This window comes from Melospiza melodia, chromosome 4 (assembly GCF_035770615.1).
Source record: "Melospiza melodia melodia isolate bMelMel2 chromosome 4, bMelMel2.pri, whole genome shotgun sequence".
Taxonomy (NCBI): Eukaryota; Metazoa; Chordata; class Aves; order Passeriformes; family Passerellidae; genus Melospiza; species Melospiza melodia.
Window position 1 is genome coordinate 10,273,263 of NC_086197.1, and position 25,522 is coordinate 10,298,784.

The 25,522-nt window shown below is 41.1% G+C and overlaps 1 protein-coding gene across 22 annotated transcripts in view; it reads left to right on the forward strand.

Moving 5' to 3' along the window:
• The window catches only part of MICAL3 (microtubule associated monooxygenase, calponin and LIM domain containing 3), a 173,086-nt gene that overhangs the window by 53,824 nt on the left and 93,740 nt on the right, over positions 1-25,522 (forward strand). For all 22 annotated transcript variants that reach the window (XM_063153805.1, XM_063153804.1, XM_063153813.1 and 19 more), the window contains exons 2-9: positions 12,967-13,342; positions 18,785-18,992; positions 20,307-20,423; positions 21,114-21,215; positions 21,789-21,944; positions 22,472-22,572; positions 23,550-23,807; positions 24,356-24,471. In XM_063153805.1, the coding sequence (XP_063009875.1) occupies positions 13,079-13,342; positions 18,785-18,992; positions 20,307-20,423; positions 21,114-21,215; positions 21,789-21,944; positions 22,472-22,572; positions 23,550-23,807; positions 24,356-24,471 (1,322 nt within the window). In that variant the 5' untranslated portion in view covers positions 12,967-13,078. The remainder of the gene's footprint in view (positions 1-12,966; positions 13,343-18,784; positions 18,993-20,306; positions 20,424-21,113; positions 21,216-21,788; positions 21,945-22,471; positions 22,573-23,549; positions 23,808-24,355; positions 24,472-25,522) is intronic.

Sequence of the window (25,522 nt, forward strand, 5' to 3'; positions counted from 1 at the left end):
GTGAGTCCATGGACAGGGGGTGTGGGTACCACAGATGTTTTCCCCAGCATGTCCTGTGAGTTACTGGGATGCCACAATGTTGAATAACCTCGGAGTTACTCCCCACAGTCTGCAGTGAGATGAGCTCTAGACCTTGTGCGCAACAGCCTGGCAGAAAATTTGGTGTTTTCTCCAAAACCAGCAAGTGTGAAGAGCATAGGGGCACGTGGAAGCACTGGAACAGGTAGGAGTCCAAGCTGCAGAGGGGAGCCCCTCTTGTGTCCAGTGAACAATGCTGTATTATGCTTGTCAAGGGCAGAGTTTCACATTTCGTTACAGCTGGATACTGTAAACTTGCTGCTTTGGTCTGTTTCTCTAAGATATTGCTGCATCTCAATCTATGGCTGTTTATAAGTGTGCCAGCAACCTTGGACTGAAGTCAGACATGTCTAAATACTGATCTTTCTGTTAAACTTGAGACCCTGCTGATCTGCTTAATGGCTGCAATAGTGTCAGATCTAAGGAGTTAGCCAGGGGACTAATAAAAGTGAAGTTACTGTTCCATAGCATATGTGGAAAAGGGAAAACCAAGCTTGTTCAAGATCAGATTAGAGCAATGCTGAATCAACCACACTCTTGGGGTATTTTAGATATTTCTAAGAGCAATTCAAAGACACAAAATATTTTTTTTTTCTTTTGGGATAATGGACTCCTGGGCAAAATATATTATATGCTTGGAGCACTTAGAACAGTACTTATCTCTTAAATTCTCTTATGTAATTTGGTGAAGTAATTATACCTGCATAGCTTGTAGTCATCTTACATTCCTTTTATTAGCTTTGAGGACACAGATGTGGCATAAATTGCCTGAAGTATTGCTTTGCATAGCATAGCCTTGCCATTGAGGGAAAACGGCATTCAAATTTCATTTTTCAAAGTAAACAACACTCAGGAGCATACCAGCAGCTTTTAGTAAGCTGTTCTACCAAAAGCAGAGTTTTCTTGAGATTGTATGAACAGCCTTTCCAAACACCACTATTACCAACAGTGTTTTTGGCAGCTCTATGCACACAGGCAAAATCCTGGGAGTCTCTTACCACCTTCAGCTTTCAAGGCTGTAATTCTTTAAAACAGAGGAAGAAGCAAAATTCCCTCCATCCTGTCACGGAAACAGAGTTTCAAATGGCAGGGTCACCTCCCTCACTCTTCTTCCCACCCCACACACTCAGTCAGAGGACAGAGGGTTACAGAAATGGCTACAGTATCAGCTGCTTTCACAGAAATTCAACTTCATGCCGCTAAAGGCCTTGAACCAAATAATTTTGCACAGCCTTCAGTGAACTTTCAATAAAGTTGTTTTGCTGTGCATACATGTTTGCAGTCATGGTAAGGAGTAATAAACTGAGTAATTACCTTGGGCTTTTGTTGTTGGAGAGTGCTCTAGAACCCCACTTCCCTGATTTCTTATACTGAGTTACAGGACTAGAACTTATAGTATACACATGAAATTAAATTCAATAGTGTGAAGCAATCTGATGGCCTTTCACTTGGAAATAACCAAGAAAGGAGAGTGATTCCTGTGATCAAGGAGTACATTAAAATGTATGTTAGTTGTGGATTGTTGAGGTGGAAGACACCAAAGCAATCCCAGAATGGGCAGGAGAGGAAAAAGAAAGCCTATCTTTGTCCATGAGAGCTTGATTTGACCTTAGCATAATGAAGGCCAAGGGGAGATGTGGCATTGTCTATAAATATATGTGGGAAGGGAGGCAAAGCTAATGCATAAGTCAGCATCATCACAGGAACAGAGAGGTATAAACTTGGCCTGGAAATTAAAAGAAAGCTATTGATCATAAAAACAACTGGCTCAGGAAGAAATGTCTGAGTTGATAACAGGGATGAGACATAAAGCATTCATAATATCACTGACCAGTGTGATAAGGGTAGGAAATTGCCCATTTTTATCAACTTTAGATCCTTTTGTTCTTCACATGAGCATTTCCCTGTTATTCCCTATAGTTACAGAACATAATGCAGAAGTTACCACAAAATGTGCATGCCCAGACACTGGTGTCAGCCAGGGAAGGGAAATGAACTTTGATGATGGCATTGCCTTTAGCAACTTCAACTTTTGTTCAGCCAGGCAGATGGTAACTGTAGGGCTCTCCCAACTGCAATAGTCTGTTCTATCCTAGAAAATAAACAGGAGTGTTACAGAAATGAAAGGTTAAAAGCAAACATTGCTTATTACTTGTGGTCACTCCCAAGTATTTAAAGAACCAAATACTGAAGCGTTTTCTGGTTTGCCCCAGGAAATGAGAAGTTTTCCTCTACAGTAAGCCAGATCTTTTGGGTCCATGGAAAAAACACATGATAATTTCTGGGGTGTATGTATGGGAAATGACAGGGGAGTGGAGAGCAGACATGGATTTTACTGGTAACTCCCAGTGTAACGAGAAACAAACCCTTTACATTTCTCAGTCCTTAAATTGGAGAAAACAAATCTTTCTTAACAGCACTATTTGTTTCTGTTAGCATAAACTAATAGTAAATAGATAAATATTAAATTGTTTACTGCCAGTGAACAACTAGAGAGAGGGTAGTTTTCAGGTGTCATAGACCCCAGGTTGTTCTGTGCAGTTAATGCTCTCCAGGAGCACTGTATGGATTTTCAGGAGAGCAGCGACTGTCATGCTGTGGTGCTGCCACCACTCTTGGGCATTCCCAGTTTACAGAGCTCTCCTCTGCTACCAGTCTGTTCTGGCTGACTGAACCTGAAAGCAGGAGTTGAATGAAGTTGAAGAAAATACTTCTTAATTTCAGTATTTTTCTTTTCAGATACACCAGCAACTGCCTATTGGTATTGTCACTGAGGAAGTCACAAGTGACCCGCAGTCTCTTGTGCTCCTTCTTGCTGTATTAAAAGTATTTTGGAAAAGGGTCATTCTGGCTAGTGCTCAAATACAGGATGTTATGGAATAAGAGATTATGGAAATTACACAGTTTGAGTCCAAGGTCCAGAACTGAATCATCTGCCAGTGGAAATACTGAGCTGCCCTACAGAGCAGAGCCTGTGAGCAGCACAGGAGCAAAGCAGTGCCTCAGTCCTGCCAAGCCATGCTGGGCAGTCACTGTTCCACAGTGCAGTCTGTGAGCATGGGGGGCTTTGCCTGTCAACAGAGTGCACACAGGTCTGTTGCACAAAAGGTGCTCGTAGTTCCTTTGGTGAGGGCTCTCAGACCTGTGTTAAGCAAAAGAAATGCCTGTGCCCCCTCACAGGGCTTTCTCTGCCAGGTATCCTCAGCTGAACCTTCCAGGTATCTGCTTCAGACCCCCAAATATCCTTGCAGAGGAATGGGCCTTTATCCAAAGGAGGATGGAATGAAAAAGGCTAGGCAGAGCAGTCCTTGAGGATAAAAGGCAAAGAGATGTGTCCTTGCTACTAGGAATGAATTCTGACAATGGCATCTTTACACTTAGGTTGGATTTAATGTCTGACTAATTCATACCAAGTCTTTTCATGCCCCCACCAGTGCAGCTGTACTAGAGGAGATTGGTAATGTCTGCCTCTGGAGGTGATTACTGCCTCCTTCCAGGAGGCTGCCAGAGCCTCAGGGAGAGGAGAGTAAATCACAGAACCACCTCCAGCTCCTTCCTCCCACTGATTTCCTAACAGATTTTCATTCGCTCCAGGCACTGAGCTTGGCCTGGGCTTTGCTCAGAGAGGCATCCTGCAGGTTCCAGGGAAATTGCTATCTGGGCAATTGAAACTGCTCAGTGTTTACTGAGAGTCAAATGTCCAGCCAAGTGGGGAAGGTGCTGCCTGGTTGCTATTTATAACCCATGCACAATATGTGCAATTGGTATTATCTGATATCCGGAGCCAAACGGAAAGTTGAATGTTGTGGGTTTTGGTTTTGCCATTCTCTGCCTACAGTTTGGATTACTTTTCAAGATTCTGGGCTATTTTGTATCATGAAAAAATGCAAACTCTTTATTCTGTCTGTTTGTCAAGACTGAGCTAAAATGTTGAACTGGTTATTTGCTTACAATACATTGCTGTCTCCTGGTAAAAGCTTTCCTTGTACCTCTGAGGAATATGAGTGATGGGGAAGAATTAGGCACAGCAGATTGTGTAACAGAGACAGACTTTCATTAAGTTGCTAGATTTCATCAGTTGTCATTTGATGGTCTCACAGTTGGTTAGTCACTAAGGGTTGGATTTTGCTTTGCTTTTTAAAATTATTATCCTTACTCAAGATTGTGGAGCATGTTAGAGTGCAAAGGGTTGGTATTCTTATCTTGGAAAGTGGAAAGATTTACATGAGTAAATTTATCGAGGGTTAATACTAAACTAAGTTTAACATACTGTCAAGAACCCAAAAATGTAAGCATAGTAAGAGTATTTTGAGGAAAGGATGGGATCAAGACTTTCTTTCCCTCTGAAATTAAAGCCATGGCTACAGGAATGCAGCCTGGGAGAGGTTACAGAGGAGGTTTGTGGCTTGTGTGGAATAGACCTCCACCAAATGATCTGATTTATGAAATAAAAGTTATAGGATGAATGTGTGGGTGTGTTTTCTTCCTGTGACAAATTGGGATTTAACATTGTGTCCATTGAACATATTCAGTGTCTCCCCTGTTACCTAGAAGCCCAGTGCCTTTAGAGTCTAATAAATAAGTTTTACTGTAAAAATGAGGTGTAACTCCATAGTGAATCTGACCAAAAAGGTAAGCCATGATGGAAAGTAGCCTCCTGGCTTGTTTCAAATCCTGCTTGGTGCCCTGTTCAGACTCTGCTCAGTCAAGTAGTGCTCTTGCTGAGGTGTGTAATTCTCCACCTCTGCAAAACAAATTGAAATTGCCTAATTGTATATTATTGTCTAATCTAGTGAGTGATGTGGGAGGACAGCACATGGCTGTGAAGCCTGTGGGGTGTTAGAAACAGCCTGATCTAACCTAGATTGAGTTTGTTGTCATTGCCATTTCTGATTTTAGGTGTATAGACAGACTGCAGAGCACATATTTTTGTGCATGGCTTGGAAGGAGAAAGGAAGGCTGGGGCAGTGGTTTGAGTTACAGGAGCAGGGTACACCCATGAGTGGTTATAAACACATTGTGGGGTTTTCTTTGGCAGCAGTGAAAGCTTGAGGGTGTCAGCCTGCCCTGGGGACCTTAGGTCTTATTGGCCATGCATGGGATGGGGACAGGGGCAAATTGGAGCATCCAATAGCTGGGATGCAGAGTGACAAATCACCAGTGACCTCATCTGCAGGTGAGTCTCGCGATGCTGGGTTTAAGGTCTGATTTTTTAGGTTTTTTTTTTTTTTTTATTCTGCATGTATCTTTTATGTGATAATTACACAGGCTAGGGTTGCACCCATGGGTTATAGCATGATCCCAACCTTTCCTGAACTTGTCCTAGAATAAAGCTTGAAATTAGTTTTTCTTTTTCTTTTGAAGTTCAGCCATTGGTTTGTGGGTTGGAAAAATCTTTACAACTCTTTTATTCAAATGTCTATTTACATTGGATTTCTTGGCTCCCAAAAGAGTCTTGCAAGATATGTAGAGGGAAGAAGATTCCAAGATTTTTAACTTCCTCTGCTTTCTGTAATCAGTCTTCTTCCACAGAAAATGGTTAAACATCCACTAAATAATCTGTAATCTGTTTGAACTTCTCAGTGCAGAGGATTTGTGATGCCATACCTAGCAGACTGTGTAAAAATGGTGAAATTAGGAATCTTCTGATCCTGTTTTCTAACTCCCTTGTCATCCACCACTTCCTTTCAGGAAGTGCCTGCCTCTTTTCCACACCCATTGCAGCTGAGAATTGGAAGCAGCACAAATACAACTTGCTTTCCCATGTTCATTTTTTACTGTCTGTAACTGGAATGTTTTGTGAAAGTCTGGTTTTACCAAACCACAGAGGGGTGAGCCCTGGACTTGAAGTCTAGGCCTCTATCTGCTGTGATTAAAATAAATGCTGGCACAAATGGCCAGTCTTTGAGCTTGCTTCTGAGGTGCTAAATATTTCTCTTAATGGCTGATGCAAATGAGGGTAAATTCAGCCTCCTTTGGATCTCCAGGTGATCAGTAATCTTTGACATATAAAAGGGGGAATTACAGAATCACTTGAGTTGGAAAAGACTCTGAGATCACCTGGTCCAACCTATGACCCAACACCACCGTGGCACTCAGTGCCACCTCCAGCCTTTCCTTAAACACCTCCAGGGACAGTGGCTCCAGCAGCTCCCTGGGTGCTGTTCCAGTGCCTGACCACCCATTCTTTGAAGGAATTCCTCCTGATATCCAGTCTGAACCTCCCCTGGCACAGCTGAAGACTCTTCCTGTGCTCTCACTTCTTCCCTGGGAGAAGAGGCTGACCCCCACCTGGCTACACTCTCTTTTCAGGAGGTTGTAGAGAGGATAAGGTACTCCTGAGCTTCCTCTTCTGCAGGCTGAGCAACCCCAGCTCCCTCAAGTGCTGCTCACGGGAATTCTGCTTCAGACCCTTCCCTGGCTTTGTTCCCTTCCTGGCTAATTTGGTAATGAGAGGGAAAACTGAAGCACATTAAGTGGAGGTAAGTGCAGGTAAAGAGAAAGCAAGCACATATTACAGAAGGTGCTAGACCTTTTCATTCTGGTCACTGAAACATTTTACATGCCCAGTAAAGATGGGTAATTTTTATTTTCTTGTCAGCTGCAGATCCTATGATTCTGTCTGTTTCTTTGTTCCTGTTATCTTTTATCCTCTGTGATCACTTCTGTGGTCAATGCAGTCTGTGTTTGGTGTTAGGTTCTAACGCCAAAATTTGACTTTCACTTATGTGAAATTTTATGTAAGCTTTCACTTACATGAATTTTTGCAAATGTGTTCATGTGAGTTTCGTTAGACAATTTCTTTAATGAGATTATTTTTTCCAAAATACAAAGAGGTTCTATATATTTTCTCCCTGTGCCATGGAATGGTTTGAGGTGATCAGTGCTCCAGCAGAATCTGGAGATTTCAGTGGACTTGGCTCTCTGGGCTGCAGAGGTTGTTAAAGTGTGTTTGTGGTCTCCACTCCTTGTTCTGCTCAGAATTTCTACTTGGGGCAGAACAGTGTTCTTGTTCCCTAATGGTCAGTAAAGCTTTTCTCAAAGCTGGTGTTTCTGCTCTTTCTTGTGACATACACAGCATTTTAGCTTGGAAAAATGAAGGGGTCCGTGTCCTGTATGATGTCAAAAGCTGATATACCTTGCTGTGCTAAGACAACAAATTTGTTTTATCCTTATTTGAAGTAATAGAAATAAAGTCTTGTGAAAATATCATTCTGGTAATTTTAGGAGTCTTCCTTTTGTTTTGTTTTTTTTTTTAAATAGGCACTTTCCAAGGGTTATTACATAGTGTTTGCGGAGCTCTGGGGAAATCCAGCTTGTAAAACTGGGTGGGAACTAACTACAGAGATGCATTTCTATGTTGAAATGTAACATCAGGAACAGCTTCAAAGCACTTCAGATAAAGGAATTCAACTGTGTTGCTCTGTTACATCGTGGTGTGAGAATGACACCTATCCAGGTGTCCTACTGTTGTTCCCTTATCATCCTCTGAGGGAACAGCTACCTCTTCCTTGATATAATTTACTTTTGTTTTTTCTCTTCCAAAGAAAAGCATTGATCTGTTTCTTGGTCTCTTTCTTAGTGTTCATTCAGTGTAGGGAGTGCTATGATCAAAGAGTTGTGTATGACAGCAGCAGCAAGGTATGCTTTTTGAGTTCTCATAGAGAAAAGGTTGTTTTTTGTAGGTCAAATGCTTTCAGTTGTTGTGTTGTGGCATTGAAGAAATGGTTAGTAATAAGCAATGTACACATTTTTCCTTCTGTACCAAAATATTTTCTATAACTGCTTCTCTATTTGTATGTTTCCATGTTCTTGTGTGTAATTAGCATTTCTTCCCAAGTGAGTACTGGGTTGAGTTTTTCTTGACATGAGCATTCTATGAACTGTTTATGTATGTGCTAAGAACAGGTTCTGGTATTTGCAGTCAAGTTCATGCTTGGTTTCTCTTTCTCCCACTTTTGGCCTAGCTTGGGAGGGAGGGTAGGGAGGAAAGAGGTGGAGACCCAAAAGACTCTCTCCAGTGTGGTGGGCAGAAGTGACCAGATCAAGTTTCATAGATATATTAAAGCACAGTTTTTTTGACAGCTTATTTACTTGAGTCTTGAATGTTATGAACAGGAGCAGATCTAAATCCCATTTAAGACGTGCTGTGGACAGGGCTGACGTGCCCCTTTTCCATCTGGTTAAAAGGGAAGCTGCAAACAATGGCAGCCACGCCTTTGTCCTCCTGCTTTCCCATTCTTGGTCTGCGTTACATGGAGCTAAAATAGTTGCCAGTTTTGGCTTTAGCTTTTCTTGTCAAAATTGTCCTCTTTTTGCCATCTGTTCCACAGTCTTACCACTGCCCTAAAGCTGCACTTTTTGGTATTGTAATCACTTAGAAAGTCATGAACATATTGTCGAAAATCCATTTTTTCAGTTTTAGCTGAAAGTAAAAGAATGTAAATCTTAGAAATTAAAACAGAGCTTTTTCATTTGTTGGAATAAAGATTTTTTTTTGTGTGTGTTTGGCTTCCTAAAGAGGAGAGGCTTATGGGATTGAGCCATTTGTTCATCTGCTTTTCAGTTCATCCTTAATAACTTTTGAACAATTTCATCCAGATTCAACGAGGAATAGGAGTCTCAAAGGTAATTGGTTTCCTACAAGAAAACTGGATGCTGGGTGGAGGAGAGAGACAAAAATAGGTGTCCCCACTGTCTGTAGCATGAGCTTAACTGTAATCTGTGCTTAGGCTTTTGCTAGCCAAGTTGCAAGTGTGTCCTGGCTGCCTGAGTACTGCAGTAATTCAGAGTTTGCAGAGCTTGTTACTGAGCCTTGCTTAGGCACAAGCTACAGGAGGAGCCAGGAAAGGGAGGCAAGGGCATAGGGAATGTTGCTGGACAGTAGTTTTATGATCATGGACCAGTTTGCTTTCAAATTCCATATGGTATTACTGCTTCTTCTTGATGCCTGACTTCTCAGAGGTTTGTCTGTCAAGGGTGCATCTGTGGTGTTGGCCTGGCTGTGAAATAATTCAAATGTAAGGAAGCACTTACATGGTGCTCAGAGAAGCTCAGCATTCTGAAGTGCAGCTGGGCAGTTACTTTGGCAAATGTTTTATTCACTCCTCATTTAGGGTGGAGAGAACAAGCTGTGAATGTAGATGGAATTAACTCAATAATTTCTGATGGGGGAAAAAAGAGATGGCTGAAAAATACATTCCAATAGTATTTTATTTTTTTCCTGGGCTCAAGTCGTTGCTTGAATGAACACTTTGAACAAAATTAGGATGGAAATGTAGAGGGGGTGGTGACTTGTGTAATGGGGCTTTATTTGCCTGGAATATATAAGCCCTGCATTTGCAACACTTGCTGCAGAACTTCAATTTGTACAACCAAATTCATTATGTGTAGTATTTGAAAATCTCCTCTTATCTCTTGCCTTTGGCAGAAGTAGGGCACTGGGCTTTCTTTCTCGTCTATGCATTTGATAAAATATTCATATTCCTGCATCTGTGTGACTGTGGGAAGGAACCACCACCTGGAATTATTCACTGCCTGCATCTCTGTGTTTTCCTTTGGTTTCTTTTGTCCTGGGCAAGCACTGGAGATCCTGAGGGTACTTGGAGCCATGAGTCAGTGACAACCTCCCGCTATTATTGTAAATAGCAACGTGAACACTGTTCTTGCATGCGTTTTTCCACGGGCTTTGTCTTTCTCGCCCAGCTCCCAAGCCAAGGAATTCACAGAGCATCTGAGTCAGCAATCAGCTGCCTCGAGACAAAACATGCAGGATACTGCAGGCTTGCAGAACAGCCAGCGAGGCACACCAGTACCCTGGAAACCTAGCAAATAATTCTTGCCTGCCCTTGCTTTCCTCCTGTAATTTCCATGTTCTCTGACGTCTTGCTTTTGGGTTCCAAGGGCTCAGGGTGTTTACATCAGGAATGCAGAGTTCTAGGGAGTGACCTAATGTGGTGACTGAAGCCTCGGTGTTTCACCCGTGGGCATAACTGATTTCCCAGGCTGTGAAATGGGATTTGGGCAGAGCTGCTGTGCTGAGGTACCCCTTGGAATGTGCTGGCTCAAATGACCTGTTTGTTCCAGGTTTGGCTGCTGGCTTAGCAAACCTCAGACACAGCAGTAAGTTCCTAGAGTGAAAGGATATTATGTTTAACATCCTCGTGTTTTGTGGGGTTGGTAGTCAGGACAGGGAGACAACACACACCCCAATGTCCATGTGGCAAAAGAACAAGTTTATTGTATGAAGCCTTGTTTATAAAGGGGGTTTGAAAAACCCAGTTATTGGTCTGTTCCTTGACACCACCCAGCTCCTGGACCTGTGAGATGTGTGCAACTTAGGATGGAACAGAGTTGGTTGAGAATCCTTTCTTTCAACCCAGGGGCCAGCTGGTTTTCTTATTTATAGCCAAATTATTTGCCCAGCTTGTACTGTCATAAAATGTGACAATAAGAGGTTGGGTTTTAATTTTGGGGTCTTTAAGCAGTGCAAAACCAATGCTGCTTCACTTCCTTGGTGAAAAGCTGTGGGAGAAGCAAAAGTAAGAAATGATCCCTATGCTGTCCTTACATCTGGATATATCAGAAGTGCAATGTGGGCTAACAGACCTGTATTGTGACTCTACTTAATTTAGGTCATGTAACTTGTATTGCTTTTTCTGAAGAAGTCTCAGTCATCCAAAGCACTGGTGTAAAGTGGGTGTTTGGGTAGCAGAGTGGGGGTGCACGAAGTGGAGGGAACATCAGAGTATTCAGCTTGGAATGCTGTGCTGATTAATGAGGCATATGACTTGAGGCTGTAGGTATTTTATTGTGTCTGTATGACAGAGAGACACTGAAATGACTCCTTCATCGTTAGAGGTGCTTTGTTGGAGTCCATTATATTCTTCTTGAGAACAAAAGAGGAGGCACAAAACTTCAGTACCTGGTTGGGCCAGAAGAGAGGTAAAGAGGGAATTTTAACAAGGATATGAATGACAGGAGAAAGGAAATGCTTTCAAACTGTTATAGGGCAGGTTTAGATTGGATATTGGGAAGAAGCTCTTTGCTGTGAGGACACTGAGACACTGGCACAGGTTGCCCAGACAAGCTGTGGATGCCCCATCCCTGGAAGTGCTCAAGACCAAATTAGATGGAGCTTTGAACAACCTGGTCTAGTGGGAGGTGTCCCTGCCTATGGCAGGGGCATTGGAACTTGGTGACCTTTAAGGAAAGCAGTTCCAGTTTGCTTAGTGAGCAGCACTGATATGGACATGGGCATCACTATCAGCCAGTTAGAAAAACAGCTTCATGGGTACTGAGTCCTCTAAGGTGGTTGTCCTAATAAAGTTAGAATTGCATTCTGCACTATAACCCACTGTTGTACTTTGACTTCTGTAGGAACTTTTATTTTTCAAAACTACCAGCTTGTGGGTGTATGTAAAGGTTTCCAGGACTCCTTTGCTGTTTCTAAACATAAACAATAAATACCATGTTAGGCTGAAAAGCAGGAGTGCCCAAATAAACTACTGGAGAGCTGTCATGTGGGAGGGGAAGAGACATGAGCTGTAATGTTTGGCTTGGCTTCCTGTCTGCTGGAAGCAGGAAAAAGAGCTGGTGAGAATCTAAAAAGTTTTATCCAAGTCCACATATTTCCCTTTTTCCCTTAATACCCTTTGCAAAAAAAAAAAAAAAAAAAAAAAAAAAAAAAAAAAAAGGGCAAAAAGCACCTTGAAAGTGCTTTCACTTCCATAGTTTGTGCATGTGTTCCTATGCTGCCTTCATATCTGAAGGCAAGCAGAACTATTCTTTCTCAACAAGAAGGGTAATTTAGAGTATACTTAGTGTTATCTATAAAAGAAAGAAAAAGGTTTATTCTATATAAAAGAGAGCGAGGAAGAGCAGACACCTGTGCTTTGAGCATGATCCAAACAATTCTGTAGGTCTGCAGCCTGCTTCTGAGGCATCCCAGAAATGAGCAGCAGAGCTCATGACAGCAGCTCTGCCCCAGCAGGTTAAAGTAGACCCCAGCTACCATCTAAAATTTTGTATGGACCTGCATATCAAAAGAAGCTGAAAAATACAAAATGTGGGAATTAGTATGGGATCTTAGAAGGCTCATGCACCAGCCATGTTTCACTCTTATGCTGCTCATTTATGGACAGAATGATGTGTGTAGGCTTTAGGTAAGGGAAATGTTTATACTGCTTTATGCAACACGTACAGGCTTCCTTTTACAGCCTTGACTAATGTGTCCAAAAAATTGATTGCTATTAGCAGGTTTAACTTATTTTTAAGATCACAGTAAGCATCACTGTGCAAAAACCAGTCTTGGCAAGGACTCTATATCAGCTTCTGCTATGCCATCCTCTTATCTCTATTTATCATGACCAAAGACATGTGTCTTTTTAGAATGAAGGCACAAAAGCTTGTTTTACTGATGGAGTACAGACTCTTGAAGTGTTCTGTGGCAGTAGTGTTTTTAGCACCAGCCCATAACTGTTGCTGTGGTGTTACACAGTAACTGCAACATGGTAGGGTCTGCCTGTTCTGTTTCACAGCCTCTGCCCTCTTGCAGACACCATGTAACATCTGCCTGTTTACTTGGAACTTCCCCTGCTCTTCATGCAGAATGAGTTTGGATAAATGAGCTGGGAAAACTCATTCCAAGGCACTGGCTCAGGTTAAAATATTCTGTGATTTAACAGAGATGTGAGTTGTGCTGCTGTCTGCAGTGAGGCTCACTGAACTCTGGAAGCCTCCTCTTCAGTCAGCCTGGGTAGAAATCCTTGGGATACCAATCAGCTGAGGACTGACTGGGAATCTGGGCTCTCAGTTCAGCAGGCTTAGACAAAGTTTTGGAATGAAAAAGAGTAACTGAACTTGCTCTTTCTTCTTTTTGTTTTATAGGTTAATAATGCTTGTAAGGCAGAGGTGAAAGTGGCTCAGCAGAACAACATCAGGAAATCTGGCAGACTGGAAGAGCACAGCTGCCCCCCTGGGCAGCTGCCACGTGTGAAGCATGGAGGAAAGTAAAAACGAGAAGGTGAACCAGGCTCATGTTCTCTTTGACAGATTTGTCCAGGCTTCCACCTGCAAGGGGACTCTCAAGGCTTTCCAGGAGCTCTGTGACTACCTGGAGCTAAAGCCCAAGGACTATCGTTCCTTCTATCACAAACTCAAGTCCAAGCTCAATTACTGGAAAGCCAAAGCCTTGTGGGCCAAATTGGATAAAAGAGGCAGCCACAAGGACTACAAGAAGGGGAAAGCATGCGCCAACACCAAGGTAAGAGTTCAGTCACCATGGGCTAGGCAGCTATTACCCAATCCCTCTGGAATACACACTGAAAAGGTGTGGATGTAGGAAAATATTGCCTGGTGTAAGCCAGGGAAGTTCCAGCAATGTTCTCACAATTTTAGCATTTGATCAGCAATCAGAAATTCCTTTTGTCACCACCCGATGTGACTGCCCACCTGAATGTTTGTATTTTATTCAGGAGGAGCAGCCAGCAAGTTCTTGCATTGTAAGTTTTTGTGGCATGGGTCCTATAGATAGATGCCTTGGAAAGTCTTAATTGGTAAACCTTTAATCTTGGTCGACTCCTTTTTGCATTTTGACAGTAACAGGAATGTGTGCTGTTGGATTCTAGGATCCAAACTATGCATGTTTGGAAATTTCCAGTCGCAATTTAAAAAATCTCATGACTCTTAAGAAATCTGAACTTTTCTGCCAATTTGGCAAAACAGACTGTTTCCCATTATTTAGAACGTGATCAATTTTATTCTAGGTTCAAAGAAAAAAGTATGCTGTGGAAACTCATACCAATTCTTTTCAAAAGGTTGGTATGTGTGATATTTATTGCAGGAATTCCTGCTTTTACACACACACACACAGCATTTTACTATTTTTTAAATCTGAATTACTGTGAGCTGGTGTTTATGTGCTGCTCCCCTTGGAGAGTGCAGTTTGAAAGCAGTTCTTTATATCATTTATTGAAATGTGAATAGAATAGGTTGGTAAATAATCAAGCACTTTTTTTTTTCCAAAATAGACAAATAGTGCAGAATAGGATAAAATCAGAACAGGATTCTGTCCTCCTTCATTGAGCACAACAGATGCCACTCCTTCTCTTGGATAGTCACCTTTTGAGAGAAGGAAGTACTTTAATTGGCAAAGTTAATGATTAATTCCTCAGTATAGAATTGAGGGAGAATATATCTTGTTTAGAGAATGCAATTTCAGATTGGTGGACTTATAGTTTCCCCCAGCTGGATATTAGAAAGTTATATTAGTTTCTTAGTTGTTTTTCTTGTTTCACTTTCCAGTGGCCATTTTCTTAAGGATGGAGGCATTTATAATGAATTACTGTAGTAACAGTTTGTAAACTCTGAAAACCAAACAATTGTGCATTGTTGATGGTCACAGTGGGCAGCAGCTTCAACACCCCAAAAATCCAACCACTGTTAAAGTTTTCATTTTTCAGGTAACATAAGATAAGAAAGGAAGGATTTACCAGAAGATGAATGTAATAGGTTTTGTGTATGCTTAGGAATAAGTCTTCCAAGTGCTATGAGCATCATGGAGACAAACTCTAAATTTTCTGCAAAACTGATCACCTTGTGCATTCATTAGATTCAGGAATTGCTCTTACTTTGAATGATTTTACATTACATTACATTTACATTACACATAATGGGTTGAACTGAACTAATGTGTTTACATCTGTGAAATGAAGAGAAGTGGTTTATGCTTTTAGGACAAAGAGATGGAAGGAGCAAGATGTAGAGGTTTTAAACTTATTTGAATAATAGACTCTAAGAGTGATTTTTGCATCTAGGCTCTGACGGTATTTGTTAACGCTGTGGAAAAGGTTGGTTCAATAATTGAGGGAAACATTAGAGCTGAGATTTTATAGGCAGATAAGTGGATGGTGCTTGATTGTGAGAGCATACAAAAACCAGATGTGAGTGGAGGGTGACATTCAGCTATGAAAGGCATTCAGAAAATTGAGTGTGACATTTATATCCACGGGAAGTGGTGAGCTGAGTTTAGAAGGACATCAGAGCTCCATTTGGTGTTATTGAGCTTGAATTAACAACTAGGCAGCCACAAGGAAATGTCAGAAATGTAGGGATTTTAGCTTGGCCAAAAAGTAGCCAACTCTTGAGGTTTTGTGACTTGACAGCTCTGACAAAGCTGATTAAACCAGTGTCTCTGAGGGGATGCAAAGACAGTTTATAGAGGAAGATCACACGAGATCATGAGTGAATCCCCCTGGGAAGCTGGCAGTGAGAGGACTGAGAGAAATTGAGTCCTTCAGATGGTGCTCTGAAAGAATAACTGGAGACCCAGAGGAGTACCGAGGCTCAAAAGTCATCAGAAAAGGGTGTGCTTTGAGTAAATATGTGTAATCAAGTGCCTTTAAAACCTCTGTTCAAGTACAGTTATAAAGTGGATAAAAGGAGTAAAACATCCTGGGAGTTGGACTGTAGAGGTTGCTAGGGATTTGGTATCCTCCAAAATCTGAACCTATTTCATATAGCAAAGCCAAGTTAAAGAGAGTGAGAATGAAATTGGAGAGCTGGGATCAAGAGTGTGATTGTAGAAGCAGCCTGTGGTGGGGTGGTGGTGAGATAAAGAGAGAGGCTCATGTGGGACTGTCCCTCTTTGAATGATGAGACAAAAACCTCAGAACTTGCTGGTGTTGGTGTGAAGGACCATGGTGATGGAACTGGGCAATGACTGCAGTGAACATATTTTTTAAACCAAATTTCACCATGTATTCCTCTTATCTTTTCCTATATTTTCTATTAATTTCTTGTTTCCTATCCAAATAGTATCTGCCATTAAATGTTTAAATTTACTTTGCTCCTAAGAGGTTATCATAACTGTTTAAAGCAGAGGCCTTTTGAAAACTGAGTCATCTGTGATTTGATGTTTCCTAACTCACTTGGCTTTATATTCCTAATGTTTAATGTAATTTGCTAACTGCTGATTAAAAGGTACAGAGATTTAAGTGGGCATGTGGAGATGATAGAATTTAAAATAAAGATTAGGGTTTTATCTATGTCAGAACAGAAGTCAATAATTTCTTTAGGAAGCCTGGCTTCTGTACACTTGAACATAAACCAGTTCTGAAGCTTTCATACTTTGTGGGATGGCTCTTAATTGCCCGTTTAAAAATTGTTCAGGGATGAAGTGCTGTGCCTGGAGCTGGCCAGTTTGTGCACATGGCCAGCATCCAGGCTAACCAGAATTCAGATAATCAGAGGTCATGAAAGTGTCTTGGACGTGATGGGTTGTTCAAATGTAAATAGTTACAAATGGTGCTCTCTCTCCATTGGTTATACAGAGAATACAGCATTTCAGTTTGCATTTGATGTTCCATTACCATGGCATTGTTACTGGAAACTTAATATAATCTCTCTGAAAGATCTTGAGCAAGAAGTGTTTTTGAGGGGTGAGACAGCTTCACTGCAGGGGATTGCAGCAATTGCTTGGAGTCACTGAGGGGAAAGGGAACAAGAATAACAGTAGCTGTCTTTATTTGGCTGTACTTGGCACATGTCATGGGGTTACTGCTGACTGGGAGTATCAGAAGGTGGGTTTTTATGAGATATCTGATGCTGGAAGAAGCATTAGAGTTGGAAAAGAATCTTTTCTGTTTTTAATTGTGCTTAGAATTTATGTTCTATAACAACATAATTTAATGATTTTGTGATGGAATTTAAAAAAAGGCAGCTTTGACCATAAATTACTTGTCTGAGTATTTTACATTCAGAATAACTAGAATCGTAATCAAAACTTAAGTGCTTTTAACCACATCCTACTATGAGAGCAGGGAGGAAGGATAGAGAGGGGAAAAAACCTTTTAAGTTCCTGTGACAAAGTTGCAGACAACTGGCTTATAATTTCATGAAACCTGAGTTTGAATAGTCTGATTTTAGTACAATTCCTTTGCTGTTGTGTACTTCATCATAAATATTTTATATGTGGAAATTTGTCAAAGAATGAAAATCACCCAATTCAGTGTGTTCTTCTTGCTTATTGAAATCTAGGCTCTTTTAAGATTGTAGTTATTACCTCAAAAAGTATGATGTGCTGAGCTAATTTTCTGAAAAGCTTTAGAAAAGAAAGACAAGGGAGTATTTGGAAATTACACTTGCCTACAAAGAAAGCAATATTAAAATTGGAAGAATATAGATCTAACTGAGGATCCTGTTCAAGATTACCTGTTCAATATACAATTTTATTTAGTTATTTATTAGCTCAGAGGTTGGGTGTGCCTTTTGTCCCAAATGCTTTCAGGTTCCTGAAGCCACTAAAGAAGCAGTAGTGTTATTATTCCCTTCCCTTTCCTCTAGACTTGGATCTCTGCCCTCAGATTTATGTGACTCCTTATCTTCTTCTGTAGTCCTACGTGGAATTTGCATGTCAATAGCTATGTCATCACTGCTGTAATTGGTTTCCCATCATTCAGGCTTTACATTTGCAGTTTCATGGTGCCTGCAGAGTTTGTGCCCCAGTGAGTAAGTGGTGAAGTGTGAGAATGTGGCAGCCTGTAAAAATTGTCAGATGGGGATGACCACTAAACACCAAGTTTTGCTTTTTGGGATTGGTTGTTTATCAGAACACTGGCTTATAGTTAAATTTTGGCATAATTAGGAGTTTCTCAAAGCACTTTCTTGTGCAGCCATAAGGATCTGGGAGAGAATCACGTGGCAGCAGCAGCAGCCACCTCTGCAACAAGGTCTCTGGTTTACTCAGTAGAAATCAAAGTGCAATAATGAAGAAATGGACTGTGTACTGTATTTATGTGACTGCACATACCAACACTTTCTCTGTGAACCTCAGTTTCTGTGGGTTAAAAGTGTCTCCTGACTATCTTGGGTTTTTAATCAGAGAGTATTTTGCTGCATCATTCTGTTCTCAGAAGGTACTTCAACACTAGACATTGCACGTATTTTACATTCTCAAGTTGTTTATTAGCATCTGATGGTGTTTGTGAATAAAGTGGAAAGAGATAAGGGAAGGTGAAGGACAAAGGTTAGGTTGGAGAAAAGATTTGTCTGATCACACAAAGGTTTTGTTTACATGATGTCTACTTCCCTGAAGTGTCCTTTGCTGCAGTAATAGAAGCCCCAAAGCACCACCAAAGGCATAAAATATTGTGCTCTGACTTGGCTGCTCTTTTATTCTGTTACTCTAAATGATGGTGTTTATAAAAACATTAATGTCTTGTGTTTGTCTGCTGTAGCTGTTGCAATACTACTGAAGATATTCTTAAGAAAGGCCAGCTCAGTGTTTGGAAGATGAGAGGAAAACTTGTCAGTGGTTTTGTTTTTGTTTTTTTGGGGATTGTTTTGATTTTTTTTGTTTTGTTTTTAAGAAAAAAAAAGGTGGAATGTGGGAGGGAGAAGCCTTCAGAAATATTGCTGTTCTCCAGGTAACTTGGAGAGTATGACTTGGCAGCTCTTCCTAGAGCAAGGCTTGCAAGCACACAGTTTTACTTGCCTGCTTTCTGAGTCTTTAATACTTAAATTTCAGGTCGTGGTTTCTTCTTATCAATGGCAGAACTTAGCAGGTTGAAACAGACTGGTCTGAGATTTCAGCTTATGTTTCATACAAAGAGCACTTCTTCCTAAGAGCTGTGGGATGCTCAGAAGCTGCTGCAGAAATCCCATTTCTCCAAGGACTGTGCAGTCACTCCGTGCTGATGTTTTGCAGTGTCTGATAATTGGGGCTGGACCCTGTGGCCTTCGCACAGCCATCGACCTGTCCTTCCTGGGAGCCAAGGTGGTGGTGATAGAGAAGAGGGACGCCTTCTCCCGCAACAACGTGCTGCACCTCTGGCCCTTCACCATCCACGACCTCCGCGGCCTCGGCGCCAAAAAGTTCTACGGCAAATTCTGTGCAGGATCCATAGACCATATCAGTGAGTACAGGCAGGGCTGGGCACAGCAGCACTGCTTCTTCCTGGGGGGAGGAAGGCGAGGGTGAACATTCAGCCTACACAGTCCCTGCTCTCAAATTTTTGTGGTGTATTTCAGCGTTACTTTTGCATTGTGCATTCTGGGCTGGTCATGAGATTAAAATATGCAGTGTTTATCTGTCATCTCTTAGACATTCCTAAAGCATAGCTTCTTCCTACACTGAAAAGTACACTTAAAGCTCAATCATTTTTTTTCTTTTAATGGGTAATTTTTCTGTTTTTTGCTGATACATTCCTGCAGCTGCTGCATTGTTCTGTTTCTCTTGAGCAACTTGTAAAGAAAAATAAGTGCATGCTTTTGAATATTCTTGTGAATTTCTGGAGAAAGGTGGAACAGTTTCGGCTTTGTTAATGTAAAGGAGAGTGATGAAGATATGTTTTGATTAAATAGATGTTTGTGTTAAAACTGAGAATAATCTTGATGATTTTTATATTCTGTTAAATCTTTGAAAGCTGAATGCTTTGGTGGAGTAGGAGTTATTTTTCTTTTCTTCCCCAAAATTGACTGTACAAGGTGCAACCAGGTGTTGCCCTCCAGTCTGTTGTCTTTTTTTTTTTAATTTGGCAACAAATGGTAAAACTGGAAGTTGTCTTTGTAACTTCAGCCTTGCAGATTGCTTTTCCCCTCTATTTTCATTTTTATTCTTCCAGTTTTTATGCATTTTGGGGTGTTTTTGTGTATCAGCACGGCTAAAATTTAGTGTTTAGGTGAAGGATTTTTTCATTTCAGTGTCTGAAATATGACAGTAAGGTGTTTTCCTTCAAATTTATTGAGTTTGCACACTGTAATTTTCATTCTCATTGCCAAAGTTACCTGAAGAGGTGGTGAGGAGCTTTCTATGCCCTCACTAACCCAGAGGTGCTGGGATGGAGGTGCAGTCAGTATTACATCCAGGCTGATCCAGTGGCTCTCTGCCATCTGTGACAAATGCAGTCCTGCCAGTGCTGTCTGCTCTCCCTCTTCTGCAGCTCATGTCCTGGTTGTTACCCTTGTTGCTGGTTGGGGGACTGAAACACTAAAAAACTACTTTTTATGCTTTGAAAAGGGTTGGGTTTTCAGCTGTATAGAGTTTTCTTAGCATGCTGTGAAATCACACACCTGTGGTGCCTGGATGAATCACTGGGAACTCCGTGGGGAAGAAGAAAGTGGCAGCTGGCCTTTGTCAGGGTATCAGTAATGTCACACAGACACACATGGGCCCTTGGCCTCTTTTCTTTTCCTTCTATTTCTTTATAATCTGCTTTTTTTTCTTGCAGGTATCCGTCAGCTCCAGCTGATCCTTTTGAAGGTTGCCTTGATCTTGGGAATAGAGATCCATGTCAACGTGGAGTTCCGGGGGCTCGTTTACCCTCCAGAGGACCAGGAGAATGAAAGCAAGTAGCACTGAAATGGGCAGTAGAGAAGGGGGGAGTTGTGGTAGGATACACAGGATACACTCCTTAATTCTGCTTATGATGTTAAGTCCTTTCCTCGTGCTCTATTAATAAGAATAGTTATTAATCCATTTTGCTTGGATTTTTAGTAGGATTTGCTTTTTCTAGTGGCAAATCCAAATTAGTTACTGAACGAAACAAAGTCACCAGGAGGACTGCACAGAAATAGACCAAGACATGGTAAATTGTAATTGCTTCTAAAATACTTAAGCCTATTATGTAACATTTTGATAACATTTTAAAACAACTCCTTTCTTTGCACTCACTAAGTGTATTTACATTGGTGAATGATCCTTGTAATGCATTTGGTATCGCTGTGAAACCTCTTCTCTGATCACCACAGGAGTTGTAGCTTACTTGTAGTTTGGCCTTTTATTAATTGTATAGGCAGTAGAGAAGTTTGTAGGGGCCCTTAAAGGAATTAGGGGAGTTTCAGCAGGGCTATGTTTACCTCTGATTCACATGGAATTGCTGCTTCAGGAATAGCCCTGTCATCAGCGTAGCTGTCCTGCTGGGTTTCTTGACTGATCATGTGTTGAAGGATTTATTGATAGTAAGAACTGGTTTTATTTAATTTTTTTCTGTTATTATTGCCATTTATATTGTCACTAACTTGGAGTTTATCTACAGGAATAGGTTGGCGTGCACTGGTCCATCCCAAAACCCATCCAGTGTCTGAGTATGAGTTTGAAGTAATCATTGGAGGGGATGGCAGGAGAAACACCTTAGAAGGTAATGGTTCATAATTCACCTCCAAACAAAAGTTATTCTTAAATTTGTTGGAACAAAAGTGGCCTTTAACACACCAATCAACATCTGGAAAGACACTTGATAGTGTGATAGGGACAGGTGACAAGTGACTGGGAGATTAAAAGTCCATATAAAAATCCATTTATAGCAGAGATGTGGGTGGTGTTTTTTTCTTCCTCTAAACTAATAAAGACATAAGGGTTTTTGACCTGGATAATTTTTCCTACATTTTTTCTTCAGTTAAGTAGTATTGTCACTCCTATCTTTGGGTGTAGGAACTGAGGTGTTGAGTATTATTCTGTGTAGCAGAGAATATTTTTTTTTTTAATGGAAATTGCGGCTTTAGGAACAGAGATGAGAGACAGGGTGGTGGGGAGCTTTTTCCCTAAAGAACACTTTTCTGATGAAGCAATTGTTCTTTCTTCTTTGGAGGAGTTTGTAGCTCATCAATTCCCTTCTCTCCCTTTACTGTGTGAGTGCACCTGTCTGTGGCATACTGATCCCTCTCTGAAGGTGTGTTTGCTTTCCAGCATTGCCACTTTATCCTTCCTGCAGGGTTTCGCCGGAAGGAATTCCGCGGCAAGCTTGCAATCGCTATCACAGCAAACTTCATCAATCGCAACACCACAGCTGAAGCCAAAGTAGAAGAGATCAGCGGTGTGGCCTTCATCTTCAACCAGAAGTTCTTCCAGGATCTCCGAGATGCCACAGGTTTGCCAGCACTTGACAGATTTCCAGTGAAATATAAAGTCTTTGTTTTTATAATTACGATTTTGCAGCTCAGATTTATGTGTTTAACCAGAAACAAACATCTTGTGCAAGGCAGTCAGTCATTGCTGCCTCTGAAATGTCATTTCCCTATTTTTGTAGCTATTCTGCTGTACAAAGCAGTTGTGTGTCATTTTGATTCAGAAGTGGAGAATTTATGGTTTTCAGGAAATCAAAGCCCTAAATGGGAAGAGGTCATGAATCCAGAGTTTTGTTTTTGCACTCCACGTCTGAATGCAAACCTTAGAGTGATGATAAATGGATTTTTTAAAAGAGGTAGCTTTATGCAGGTGAAATGTGCTGTGGTTTTGTTGACAGTTCAGATTTTAAAGTCAGAGCATGGAAGAAAGTTGCTTGGCATATTCTCTTTCTAATCATGCAGTTTCAATTTACTTTCTTCTGGTAGAACTTCTGTTGCACATAACTCGTAACTTGTTCCTTCATTACCATGTCTTTTGTTCTGTCACAAGGCATTGACTTGGAGAACATTGTCTACTACAAGGATGATACACACTACTTTGTCATGACTGCCAAAAAGCAGAGCTTGCTGGATAAAGGAGTGATACGGCATGTGGGTATTAACTTCTCCTGTATTCTCTGTAAGCTGAAATTGTGATGATAATTTACTTTTGGTAAGGTGAAAGTAGGAAAATGTGCTTCTCCTCCATCACGTAATGTTTTTCTACAGTTCTTACTTTAGAACATGAATGTAATTGTGTTCTAAAAGGCAGTTAATGCCCTTCTGAAGTATTTTAAATCATCAGACAAGTGTTACAAAACCTGTCCTTTTCAAATTTGTCTCCTTTTGTAGATTTGGGAGTTTGCTCATGCTAAGATAAAATATTCTGAAGGAACATTTAATAGCTTAGTTGAGCTTCTCTTATTTTGTGGGAATGAAAAATACTCAAAAGTTTCTTAGCCCTTTCACAGTCAGCAATGCAAGCAGGACTCATTACTGTTTGCAATAAAAGATCTATAGATTTTTGTCATAGTTATATTTTCTGAAAAATCCCTTCACCCAGGATTTTCTCCTGGGAAGCTGAGAAGCCTCAGAGAAAAAGGGAAACAAATTCTTATCTCATTTGCTTCTCCTGTGTTGTGCCACATGTGGAATGTGTTTGGAGATTGTTTACCCACAGGTGATTGTTTCGTTGAATTTCTGGTGTGAGTGTTTTTACTCATTGGCCAATCACAGCCAAGCTGTGTTGGGACTCTGGAAAGAGTCACGAGTTTTCATTATTATCTTTTTAGCCTTCTGTAAGTATCCTTTCTGTATTCTTTAGTTTAGTATGGCATTCTTTAATATAATATAAATTAGCTTTCTGAGAGCATGGAGTCAGATTCATCATTCCTTCTTGCCATGAGGCACCCTGCAAATACAGTAGATTTTCTCCTGAAAGTAGTAACACAGATAGGAATGAAAGAAATTAGCAAGCAAATTTGTATGAGTAGATTTCTCAGAATTTTAATGCCAGCTACAATATATACCAATCTTAAAACAAACTTGTGGGTTTGACCACGGCACTTTAACTGTGCTGGTTTTGGCAGGACCATGCTGACACGGAGGTCTTGCTGTCCCGGGAGAACGTGGACCAGGAGGCTTTGCTGAACTATGCCAGGGAGGCAGCAGATTTCTCCACTAACCAGCAGCTGCCCTCGCTGGACTTTGCCATCAACCACTACGGGCAGCCCGACGTGGCCATGTTTGACTTCACGTGCATGTACGCCTCCGAGAACGCCGCCCTGGTGCGCGAGCAGAATGGCCACCAGCTTCTCGTGGCACTGGTCGGGGACAGCCTGCTGGAGGTTTGTGGTCAGCCCTGAATGAGCACAAACCGCTGAGATCCGTGCTGCCTGACAGAGAGGCACTCTAAGGAAAGCTGCTGTTTGTTATAGAAGAAAGTGGGAGGTTGGAAGGAAGGGTGGGAGTGTTGGGAAAACAGAATTTTTAGCGTGGTAATGATCGCGCTTAAGAAAATGTGTGCAGAGCTTTTTCTGAAGTTCTGTCTGTTCCATCTGCTTCTTGTTGACTCTGTAGAGAACCCACTGTAGGCCTGCTAGTAGTTAGCATTTTGTAGTTGGTTTAAAAAGTGCTGTCTTGAAGAGAAGCTGTTAAGGCACCCCAGGCTATGAATTACTGTTGGAAATAGAGGAGCACTGGCTTTGGGAGAGCTCTTGAGCTGTTCACTGTACATCTGGTTTCCTCTAGCCCAGTGGGAGTGGAACTTGAAGCTAATTACTGAGTTATAATTTCCCAGCAGATTACTGCCTGAATATGTACTTGATACTTCTTTAAGATTTTCCCTTAGTGATGCTTTTCCTTTCTCTGCTTTTTTTTCCTTTGGTAATATCAGCCGTTTTGGCCAATGGGAACTGGAATAGCCAGGGGATTTTTGGCTGCAATGGACTCTGCTTGGATGGTACGAAGTTGGTCACTCGGAGCCAGTCCTTTGGAAGTCCTTGCAGAGAGGTAATGGAGAAAGTGAATACATTTACAGTTCTAATCCAATCCTCCAACATCTCATCATTCATTACAGTTTCTTTTAGTACAAGTATGTAGACAGAATGAGAGATACAGACTCTCACTGTTTTTAGAGAATGCATGAGGGTGTAATTCAGTTAAAGGAAAAAATTTCAAAGGAGTTGATAAACTGAAGTATATGGATGAGTAAGAAATGTTGCTATTTCTGGTTCTAGTTTTAAAAGATTAGATGAGGAATCTTTTTTTAGGTGCTTATTGACATTGCATGGACAAATTGAGCCTGACTGTCACCAGCCCTTCAATGGCAAACCAGATGAAGATGTAGATGCATTTAAAGTACTAGATACAAAAGTTCTTGCTGTCTCCTATTATCTTGTGAATACTTTTTATTATTTCCTTATAAGGAAGCTGTGACTTGCTATCTTTCATGTTGTCCTTGGTCACTTTGTTTCATGTAAGCCAAACAGCATCTTGTCTCTTTTGAAGTATTGAGTTCTTGATGTGTTAATCAGCTTTGCCCCAGTGTGGTTTTGGTGACTCAAGGGACTCTCTTGGAGATCAGAACTCGGGTAATTAGAAGACAGAGTGAGTAAAAGCAACAGTTTCTAGGTCCTATTTTAAACTCAGCAACTGCAGCTTTTGACCATCAGGAACCATAGTATAATTTCTAAAATTGCACAATGGCACAGTTCATACTTAAAATCCCATTTGTTTGAATTTAAAAAAACAGCAAGGAAAATAATGTTGCTGTTGAAGCCAGACTTCATCATCTTTCCATTAGCCAGTTCAGACAGCAGTAAGATCTTCCCTGGGCTTTCTCTTCCACATATTGAACAGACCCAGTTCTCCTGGCCTCTCCTCACAGGTCAAGTGCTCCAGTCTCCTTGGTGGCCCCTCTTCCTGAGCCCTTCCTGTATCTCAGTGCCTTTATTGTACTGGGCAGTCCCTTCAGTTTCACTTAGTGTATTGTTCTCTTTTGTCCTTTGGAATTCTGAAGTTGTATTAAAGTGCAGATTTTAATATGGTTATGCTGGCTGTT